General features: G+C 40.2%; 1 protein-coding gene across 1 annotated transcript; it reads right to left on the reverse strand.

Moving 5' to 3' along the window:
• Nucleotides 1-3,468: 3,468 nt before the first annotated feature.
• On the reverse strand, nucleotides 3,469-11,524 carry ift46 (intraflagellar transport 46 homolog (Chlamydomonas)). Its single transcript, XM_088347272.1, has 6 exons — nucleotides 11,433-11,524; nucleotides 9,910-10,011; nucleotides 9,547-9,842; nucleotides 6,634-6,727; nucleotides 6,432-6,560; nucleotides 3,469-4,811 (listed from the first exon to the last, which is right to left on the reverse strand). The coding sequence occupies exons 2-6, from the start codon at nucleotides 10,003-10,005 to the stop codon at nucleotides 4,464-4,466; spliced, it is 963 nt and encodes a 320-aa protein (XP_088203398.1). The 5' UTR covers nucleotides 10,006-10,011; nucleotides 11,433-11,524; the 3' UTR covers nucleotides 3,469-4,463.
• Nucleotides 11,525-11,830: the final 306 nt, after the last annotated feature.

Consider the following 11,830-nt stretch of genomic DNA (forward strand, 5'->3'; position numbering starts at 1 on the left):
TTTTGTGAGAATTCAAAAAAACTCAAAACAATCAAATTTCAACTCTGTTACACCCATATATATATATATATATATATATATATATCATCTCATTAGCTGCACTGCTTATCCCCAGTAGGGTCGCGGGGGTGCTGGAGCATCCCAGCAATCATCGGGCAGTGGGCAGGGGACACCCTGAACTGGTTGCCAGCCAATCGCAGGGCACACAGGGACAGACAAATCGCTCGCTCATTCACACCTAGGGACAATTTGGACCAGCCAATCCACCTGAAATGCATGTCTTTGGAATGTGGGAGGAAACCGGAGAGCCCGGAGGAAAACCCACGCACAGTAAGTCCAGTTGCTGGATTTGAACCCACACAGGAGGTTCCCAAGACCTTATAACTGTGCCGCACACACGCATCCATTATCTGCACCGCTTATCCTCAGTAGGGTCGCAGGGGTGCTGGAGCCCATCCCAGCTATCTTCAGGCAGTGGGCAGGGGACACTCTGAACTGGTTGCCAGCCATTCACAGCGCACACAGAGACAGACAACTCACTTCTTCATTTACACCTAGGGACCATTTGGACCGGCTAATTAAGCTCGCAATCATGTTTTTGGAATATGGGAGGAAACCAGAGTGCCTGTAGGAAACCCACACAAGCAAGGGGAGAACATGCAAACTTCACACCGGAAGGTTTGATCTCATGACCTCAGAACTGTGTCGCACACGCGCCAACCACTGCGCCGTCGTGCAGTATATTTATATATATATATATATCATATAAATGTCATAATGTGAAGGGACTAAAATCCATAACATGGCAATGAAACGAAACACATAATTTTCCTTTACCTTTAGATGTAAATGCTCTGCATTTATATAGCGCTTTTCAAGTCAATTGAGACCTCCCAAAGCGCTTTACAATGTGCTTCACACTTTCCCCTTTTATAAACTAACTAACCGATAGCAACGACAGCCATGCAAGGCAAATTCCTGCTATCGGGGGCATTAGGGGTTCAGTGTCTTGCCCAAGGACACTTCGATCAAGCCTGCGACCTATTGATCCCAAGTCGAGCGCCAATGCCGCCCATTTAGAGAATGTTGTAAAATAGAAATATGTCACTGCCATTATCTGGTCATGAATTTGTAATTTCTTCATTGACAACATCTTCTTATTTCAGTCATTTATAAACAGTCAGTGGAAGGGGTCTCTCACACTTCAAGGGGACATGATCATAAATGAGGTCTGTAAACACATTCCTGAATGCCAGTACAGGGTTAAAAACTTCAACTCATATCCTTTCAATCTGACTTTAGTTCTTTTCTATCAACGTTTTAACGATATAAACACATTCCCCCTTAAATATATCTTAAATACATCAGGGTCACACAAGGGTAGCAGGGCCCTTGTCTGAGCACTGGATCAGGGACCACAGTGGTGGGATCCGGGAATTCTGGGTAAACTCCAGTCTGTGTCCCTACTCAGGCTTAGTAGGCCAGAGTTGGAAAACAGGAACGCCAGGAACTGTACAGAGCCAATGTCCTCGTCCAAATGCAGGGTGGTTGTTTTTGCTTGTAGGTCAGGGGTGTCCAAGCTTTTCAGACAATGGGCCAGATTTGTTAAGCTCAAAATGTTTGAGGAGGGGGTACTATTCGACCTGGCATTATTTAATAAATTCACCTTCCGTAAAAGGTTTGCGGTGCTTGCCGATCAGCATCGCGACTTTGTAGCTCGTCTTTGTAGCATTTTCATTTGACTTGCAGGGTCTCGTGAAAAAACCCTGCTGTGCCGTTAAATCAGCTTCCTGTTGCTTCACCTTGTCACAGCATTCGTTTCCAGTTAGCTTTTTTTGTCAGCATGTTTCTTCTGGCAGTGCCTCTTGATATATTATTTGAAAACAGCCAGTTTCTTAGGATTAGGCAGACACCGTGGCTTCGGATTTCAGTGAAAGAAAATGTCCCCATTTTCACTCAGTCAACTTTCCTTTTTTTATTCACAGTCACCATATCAGAAATCGATTGAGCTAAAATCCTCCCAGAAAGCCAAGGTGGCAAGGGCTACTGTTATCATCTGGTGAAGTGGTGAATCTTCTTTTTGGTACAAATTTATTTTATACGGCAGTCAAGATGACTGGCGGGCCACATATTATTAATTACATGACTGAGGCTGCGGGACAGTAAAAATGTAATCACAGGCTGTAACTGACCCCCGGGCCGGACTTTGGACGCAACTCTGTAAATAACTTTCTTTCACTCCCTTAAGGACCTGCACCAGGGGTCCTCAACCACTGGGCTGCAGTCCAGTACCTGGCTGTGTATCATTTGGTACTGGGCAACAAAGAGAGAAAAAACAAGCTGTTATCACCCGCAAGGGTGGTGTTTGGTATCCAAGTATGAATATGGATAGCTATATATGTTTATCTGTTTGTTTGGGTGGACATGCACACAGACACAAAAAAGCGATAATTGGTTTAGCTATGACCACCACCTTTCACAGAAAGGTAGATTACCGTAGATGTGTAAAAAGCCACACAAAAACCGCAAACTCAGCACTTTTTGTTTTGTTGACTCACCATTTTTTCCCAGAAAAAAGAAATCCACTCTTCCCAGCCAGAACGACACTGAATATCAATACCATTTCAGGATTTTAGTTTCCACCTGGACTGTCTTACTCTTTGGCGTTTCCATTCCCAACAAAATGCCATCCAAAAATTGTTTTGCGTCTCAACACGGGTCATGCTCTAATGTGCACAACCCTTGTAGTTTATTTTATTCCCTCGACACTGCTGTGATCACACAATATGTGACCAGGGTGTTTGGGTGTACTTTTTCCTTCTATGCGTGACCCAACACCAAAATTAAGGGGCTTGGGTGCCCTGTCATAAATGATGAGATAAAATAAGGAGGACAAATTTTACAATAATTTGGTGTGTGAGATTATGACATACCTGACTAAATGCATATAAGAACATAATAAATGATTACATATTGTAACATACATAAAAATCAAAAACTGTCCATCATTGAGTCTCCAACATTTTTGTAAGTAGACCAGTTTTATCTAACGTAAAATAATTTTTCTAAGTGCATCTGTAGCGTGGAAGCGAAGGACATAGCTTTTTCTTGATCCTAACAGGAAAATGCCAAGTCATGTTTATTTGTATAGCCCTTAATCAGTCGGAGTCTCATAAGGGCTTCACAGACCACAGATTATTGCAAACCACATACTATTAATATACCTTCCCTTGGTCTAAAACCTACATGAGGGTAAGGAAAAACTCAAAAACCTCAACATGAGGAAAATTAAATGAAACTTAGTTTAGCTCTGGGGCCGGATCCAGACTTTCTGTTCTCAGGCGGTCCAGAAAAGTAGAAGAATTTCAGGTTTTTAGCTTAACGTAGTTTTTCAGTATTATGCGTTTTCATATGTTCTACTTTAGCAGCCTAAACCTTCTTTTTTAATCAATGATGAATTAAAAAAAAAACATTTTCAAACCACATTTATTCACAAACAATGGGGGAAAATTATTTTCACGATTGGCATTGAAAGCGTTAACTGGATTATTGGAACAGTTGAATAATTGCAGTTTTACATCTGTTTTACTCAACATGCAATACAAATTCAAGTGGGAGCTGTAAAAATATAATTCTAGCCTTAATTATTGCACTGGTTTTAAATGAAAAAAAGGGGAAAAAAAAAAAGATTTAGCAGTGAATGGGCAATAAGATTTATCAACACCAAATCACACGACAGTTCAAGCCTGGATTTACTAAAGGTGACGTATATTGTTTACTACCCTCTAGCGGCCAGAGGGAGAACTTGGATTGGATTTATTTAAAAAAAATTAAAAAATAAAAAGAAACTTACGAAAGAAATGACCTAGAGACTTCCTTCTTATTTCAACATACTCAGAAATTCATAGAGCAGGTCCAGCCCGGAGGCCATATGTCTGACATTCCTGCTGTAATGTGTGGTAAAGATGTTTGTCTTTGCATATGTTAAAATGCTTGAAGGGACAGTGTGTCATATATAGTGCTTCCTAGTAGCACAAAGAACAAACAATGATTTGAATACTACGTAAAAAAAAGAAATATCATACCAATAGTATGATAAAAAAACATAGGTTGATAAATTTATTTTACTCAGGGGAATCGCAACTTACGTCTCCTGCCATGTTTGTTCAGTCCCCAGCCGCCCGGCTTTGCACTGTAACAATGGCCTTTGCTCACAGTGCCATCTAGAGGTCAAATATTACACACTGTAGCTTTGAAAATGCACTTTGATTAATTATCATGATGTCACTACTGTTCATGATGTCTCTACAGTCCTTGGTGGATACCCTGGGAATGTTCTTGAACTTACCTGGAGTGACTATAAGTTTTGCCTGAGCTGTTAAAAAGGATGCATGTAAACATCCACTTCAATATGTTTTCAAAAAGAACCAAGAGAATTACAATTCTGCCCGTGGATGACACAGTCAAGTGCGTGCAAAATGCTGAGAGTCTCTAAACTCAAGAAAAAGGCTGAAGAGGAGGTGAAGAGCTTGGATGCGACTGTTGTACACAGGGACATCCAGCAGGGCACATATGATGTCGCAGTATTGTGGCAAGCTGCAAGAGAGGATGGCAGGGGGTAGGCGAAAACGGCCCAGAGTCTCCTCCAGCTCGGGCGGCCACTCCTGCATGAGGGCATCTATATCAGGCATGGCCCGTGCGTATTGGACACTGGCTGCCGCTTTGGAGCGGTGGAGGGCGCCGATGCTGTCGACCCAACTGTCGATGGCTCGAGGGTTGGAGTGAGGATTCGACACGCTGGTCACCTTTAGCTGGGAGGGATATGAGAAACGATTAGCTCACAACATGAGTCTAGAAATATTAATACACATCATTCTCATCACTGAATATGTATGCTATTAACCCCGTCAGACTGCTAAAGAACAAAGGCGTGTCCGTACGATGTCATCCGTCACCGACAAACGTCATGCCACATATCACAGGAATGCTTAAACTTTTGGGATTCAAGTTATGTTGACCATTTTAATATGTTCTTGTCACAGAAGCATCACAAACAATCTCAAACAAGATACCCGAAAAATAAAAAGCCTGGATACCTCACCAATAACGTCCCCTGGGAGTCAACCAAACATGTACTTGTTACATCCACGGAATCTAACCATGTCAAATATTTTCTCCAAAATACACGATATTGCAAACTGATGAAAAAAATCTGCCTAAAAGCATTTCTGCATCGTTAGACGTTCCTGGTTGCAATCCGTTGTTACGCACATAATTCCCTTTTACAAATAAACAAACTCATAAAATTATTTTCAGTAAGGTCGTTAGCATCTGACCTTTTGATTAACAAATCATTCGGATTATTGCAGGTTTTTTTTACAGTCCACAGCCTTTGTTAACCTAAGGGGTCCTGTATTGATAAAATGGAAATTGCCTCCTTTCGCTCCGAATATCTTTAGCCCGTAATGATTCATTCAAATGATAATCTGCACATTGGTTAGCCAATGAGATTCTGAAAAGATTAGAACTCAAAATAAACGTGCCATTTTTTATTCATTTTTACGCACCATTAATACGCACAAGTGTGCACAATAGAAATAGAGACGCAGTAAAAGGAGTCAAACATTTACAACTCTTTCAAAATGTCTAAAAAAGTTGTCGAAAGTAAAATACACAGCTGCTTTTGTCAAACTTACATTTAAAACAATTAAAGTCAATGCATATTGCTAAAAAAGTGCCTGATACTCTTCCAAAAGCTTTGCAGCTGGTCAATTAGCATTCATTCAAATCCAAGTGTTTTTTTCTGTCTTCTTTTTTGTGTTGTGCGTATTCAAGTTTTAATTATTGTGACAGATGTTGGCATCTTAATTTTTTGTTTACTTGCTTGAAGAAGAGGTAAAACCAGACACCAATATACAATATTTTCCGTACTATAAGATTCACCTAAAAAAGACAAAAAATTGTCAGAAATTTTCTGGTGCACCTTATAATTTAGTATGCCTTATAAGCCAAAAAATGTGGTAAATACAATTGGAAATGCATTCTTACAATGAAATCTACTTAATGATATAACCATTTAGGAACAAATTCATTTTAGTGGTGAAAAAAATATTTCCTAATGATAATTTATGTTCTTAAAAACATCCATCTATCCATTATCTGCACCGCTTATCCTCAGTAGGGATGCGGGGGTGCTGGAGCCCATCCCTAGCGATCTTCTGGCAGTAGGCAGGGGACACCCTTAACTGGTTGCCACTTATAATAATCAGTTTGAGCTCAATAAAAGTGAAACAAAATTTCATACCGATTTTCAACCCAAAATATAGGTGCATGTTTTACAAAAATAAATTTAAAAAAAAAAGAAAAAGAAAGACATCAGCGAGACCCAAATTCCGGCCGGGGGTTTTGTCAGTTGAACTTGATTCTCATACCTCGCCAGTGGCATGCTTGGTCTCCTCAGACAACCATAATGACAAAAGCGTGGGGTCTGACTGCTTCACGCTGGGCTCGTCCAGGACCAAAACACCTAACCCGTCTTCTTTGCCGTCTGGCCTCGGCATCTGCGCACAACAGTAGGAACAAACGTGCTTGGACCTGGGTTACAGAGAACAAGTGAAAAAAAACTTAAACTACCTTAAGGAATGCGTCGATGTCGCCCACTGCCGGGAAGAATTTCGGAATGAAAGGTCGAAGGCTGTGTTCCAACACAATGGACTTAGGAGAATACCTACAAGAGACCACAGGTGCAAAACCAGTCAGTTCCTAAATCAGGGTCAATACAAAGGAAGTACCATATTTTGTTGACTGTTATGGGAACCTAAAAACCTCAAATTGGTCAGAAATTTGGGGTGCGAATTATAATCAAGGGCATCTAATATGCGGACAAACTTGGAAGTTTATTGATCAGTTAATATTTTTTGCTGACCACAATTGCATAAGAATGTGGAAACAGGGATAAAAAAAGGTAGCAGGGTAAGTGCACCAAATCCTAACAATCAGTGTAGACAACTAATGAAAAGGGATCAGGTATTTTCTCATTATCACACTATTTTTTAGTCACTATACCAGATATGTTCAAGTGAAGAGAATGTTGTTTCACTTTTTGCATTATAAGTGACAAACTTGCATCCATGCGTTTATTTAGGTTTCAGAATGACAGAATTACTTCCCATAATGCTGTTTTCTTCATTCAGTTCAAGATCTCATGCGCTTTGTAATGACTTTGTGAGTCAGCTGTACCAAAGAACAAGTTAAATGTCCGACAATATTCTCACTGCCCAGCCCAATAATAACATAAACAATTTGGTACAGTGACTGAAAATAGTGTGATGATAATGATGAAAAGAACTTAACTCTTTTCATGTGTCGTTTGTATCCCTAGTGGTAGTGCAGTGGTTCTCAAATGGATCTGACTCCCGGACCCACCATTGCACACTAATGACAAGTTGCGACCCAAATCAAGAAAAATATCCACTTCACATGTATATCAAATGAAATGATTTTGCTGTTCGAGCAGAATATATTCTTTATTTGTTTTATTTTTTCAGAAAAACGAAATGACCGGCAAAACCAAAACGTACCCTATATAAATGCATTTAACCATACATTGCATTTAAGGGATCCCTTAAAACAGCTTTAAAACAGCCACATAAGAAATTTATACACCAAATATTCATAACCATCAATAATTATTCGATCATGTGCATAATAAATATTAATATACTGGTAAAAAGCTAAAAATATATAATTTATAAACAATTTACTGTATCTTCCAGCAATAGTAGACACATAATTTTTATTTTTCGAAACCCTTTCCTTCTTTGTTGTTGTCACGGTTTTCAAATTTCCCTTCCGTCATTACTAACTTTCTTGGGAATAAAACCAACAAAATCACACTAAAATGAAATGTAATCCCTATCAAACACAATTGGGACGGAGACGATTGACTAAGGAAGAGCTCAAACAGGGAATAATCCCCATCCACTGTTAAGGAGTTTACAGTAATTGACCCTGTGTTTTTTCTACTTCTTAGCATTATTTTGCTAAGGCAAATTTGTGACCCACTGAAAACAGATCCGCGATGCACTTTTGGGTCCCGACCCGACAGTTTAAAACACTGGTCTAGTGGATGAGATCTGGCGCACTCCTCATTGCGGACTGCATTTGATTCCCATTGCATCAATGTAATGTCAAGTCATGTTTATTTGTATAACCCTTGGTCACAAGAAGTCTCAAAGGGCTGTACAGACTACAGACTATTCATAATACGCTAGCCCCTGATCTAAAGCCTACATGAGGGCAAGGAAAAACTCAAAACCTCAGAACCCGCCCTACTAGTATAAAGGTAATTCTCCGCTATTTGAACTATGCATTTGTCGATCAAACAAGTTTGTTCTGTTCCTCAATTCCGCGCAGAGTATTCTTGACAAATACTTAAACAGAACTGCTTAATTCCAGCCCTTGATTTGCCCATTTCACAACGCAAATGGGCAAAGGAAGAGTAATTCCATGTCAATGTAAAAAAAAAAAAAAAAAAAAAAAAGATTTTATATGGTAATCTTTTGCTACATTACAAAGGAATATTTGCCTGAACACAAAGACTACAAATTCATTGTACTTACTGAATACAATTTATTTTTATTTTAATGATTGTATCCCTTGTATTGTGACCAGTGATATATTCCAACCGATCCATCAATGCTTATATTCATCGGTGTAACCCTAGCATTTTCTGTAATTTTAATTTTATGTGAATTATAGTTCTGTGGACTTTGGATATGACAAAAACATTACAGACGCTGCCCTAATTACGGACGATGGTTCGTAAGTTGCTTCAGTGCTATATTTTTTATGTTTAAGGTTTATATAAGTATGTGAATGGCTTGTATAGGTAACCTGTATTGTTTTGAACTAAAAAAACATTTCATTGAAAAATATGCTCTTTAAAAATAACTTACTTTTGTAAGAGGTCGATCTTTGTGGTAAAAAGTGGCCGAAAAAAAGCGTTCCAACCATTTTCTCTACCGTATCAAGCTTTTTTATTCCACTTCCGTTTCAAAAGAAAAGGCTCGCCTCTTCTTTGAGCTTTACACCAACCGAATCGAATGGATGTGCGAAATATTAAACAATAAAAACGACAAAGTTCTTAGCTTGCTAGAGATACAGTGCAGTGTGTATGCACACAAACCAGGAAGTAGGATTTCTTCTTTGGGGTGGATTCTGCATGACCTCTCACCACCACACCGGCAGCGGCCAAAAGAAGCACTACAGTACGGTCCTGTACTCGGAAAAAGGTGCACACAATACAAAATCTAACTTACAGCAATGTCCAGATATTTTTTGACATCCCGAAACCAATGTTCGTATGTACCGTTGTTCGTAACTCGAATGTTTGTGAGTAGGGGAGCGTCTGTACAAATAACTATATTTTAAGGGTGCACCTTATAATGCTGTGCACCTTATTGTGTGGAAAATACGGTATACTGTATATCAATGTGTTGGTGAGTTAGTGGTGTGCACACCATACAGATGTCGCTCCAAACTCACCACCTAATGTAGAGGAATAACTCTTTAATCTCTGAGCTGACGGGTAGATCATCATAGTCAGCCGGGTTGTACGCGTTCTCGAGAGCCTCGTCGGTCTCATCATCATCTTCGTCGTCATCGTCTGATTCGTCAGATTCGTTGTCTTCATCCTCGTCGTCTTCATCACGCGGGTTGACCCCAGGCTGCCTCCTGATCATCTCTTTGGGCCTCGGGGGCTCGCAGTCGTCGTCCATCTCGTCACTACTGTTGTTGACAGACATCATGGGGCGCCCCCATAAGTTCCTCCCGCGCGCCAGCTGCAAAAGGAGAAATGCGATTGAGGCGTTGCGATCGGGAGGTTGCAAAAGGATTGTGCCGAGGTACCTGGCCGCGAATGCTCGCCTCCTCAGCAGAGTCGCTCAACTCCACGCTCTCGTCATAGGGTTGGTTGTTCACAAATCGACGATCGGCTCGATCCATGGAGAACTGCACAGAAATCCCAATCATAAAACCTCTGTGGGCCGTCAGAGTTTCGATCAGGGTAAATTACAGGTAAGATCTTAGGCCCGAGCAAAGCCCTCCGGTCGGGCCTGAAATGTCAATCATTACACTCGGGTTTAGGCGGGGCATCTCTCTCACTTTTTTCTTTTTAAATTATACACTCGTCATTGTTCTATGTTTCTTTTTTTTATGTAGAGGATCCCCGCTTGCACGCTGACAGGCATAAACTCATTTACCAACACCCTCTCCCAAACTTTCATCCTACCTATTGTGTTAGGTGGCCCGAACAGCTTTGATAAAAATAAGATGAAATCAGATAGGCGCGGTGGGAAAAATTATAAGGGTTCTTTGAACCCAGTTTGCCATTGTTAACACATAATCAATAGAGAAAACAAACTTTCAAGCGAGATCCCTCAACTATAATCTAAATATTTTATTTGACTTTCTGGTTTACAGTGTTATCAGATGTTGGCAACCCCCCCGGATTTTTGCATATACCTTGCTAGTCTGACACACCTAATGACCAGTTCAGTTCCAGTTTTGGTCTGTTTCTGGTTTGTATATTTCCTTTATTTGTGAACCCTTGTTTGTTTGCTACTTGGTATCTTCTTTTGTTATTAAATACAACAGCTCTGCCTGCAGTTTCTGCCTTCCCCACATGGGTCCATCACCTCCAAGACGTTATGTACAATGGTTAAAAGAGACGGCGGACCCCTGACACATGAAAGGTCCCGGCCCGAGAGCGGATGGAAACATATGCAGGCTTGAAGAGGGATGAGGGCCACCAGGCTGTACTTGCCCAAGAGTCACCACAGGAAATGGTGACCCTACGAACCCAGTGGTTAAGGGACCCAACCAACCAACTGGGTTTCAATTTATCCTCTCAGTCTCAGGCTTTGATTATATAAAAAAAGAACAACAACTAATTTAAAATAGTACTAGGTTTCAATTTGTTCTCGCTCTCTCATTCAGTAAGTCAGCAAGTTCGCTGTAATGAATGTCGCCCCCCAAAAAAACAACAAAAAGGTGAAACACTTCTTCGCGGATTCTTACTTTTCGCGGTTGGTTCGGGTACCGCGAAAACCGGGGGATGGTTGTTTAACAATATTCAGTCTATAGTATAAATCTTGCTACCTTGGTTTCTAATCCATTACATGGTAAGGTAACATTGAAATGCTCCTATATGAACAAAAGTGTATGTGCACGTGGATTTAAAACAATTTTTCGTAATGTAGTTGAGTCATCAAAGCAAAATGTACACGATAACATTTGCCCCCTAGCTGCAGCCGAATGCTCCCAAAACTAGTTTTTTTGATGCTGTTTCCAGCCAGAGTTATCTTTCGTTGTCGTCTCATTCGACACAAATGTAGAACACAATGTAAAAAAAATACAACTTCTAAACTTACTGTGATAAAGCCACCAAATCTTCCACAGTAAAAAAGATGTGAGTATCAACAGTGGGACATGATCCAAACGGCGCATGCGCAGAAGATATAGCTAACTACGGCTCCCGTAGTAAGACAAAATACTATTATTATCTCAAGCAAATCCACGTCCTAGAATATCGTTATTTATTAATGCAGTTACGTACAAATATTTTTTGAGGCACCCTCGTGACAATTATATGATGCACATGGTTTATATTTCCATTACGACGAGAGCATTTTTATGCGGAATACATTTTTGAGCCTTTTACAAGGATTCACTGAACTTGAATTTAGAAGAAAGCCAAACTAGCCATGTTACAAAAGTAGAAAAACGTCTCAAGATATCCTATTTTTATATATCCTTGCAATTTTAGATG

Source organism: Urocampus carinirostris, chromosome 11 (genome assembly GCF_059441175.1).
Source record: "Urocampus carinirostris isolate Australia breed hairy pipefish chromosome 11, RoL_Ucar_1.0, whole genome shotgun sequence".
Taxonomy (NCBI): Eukaryota; Metazoa; Chordata; class Actinopteri; order Syngnathiformes; family Syngnathidae; genus Urocampus; species Urocampus carinirostris.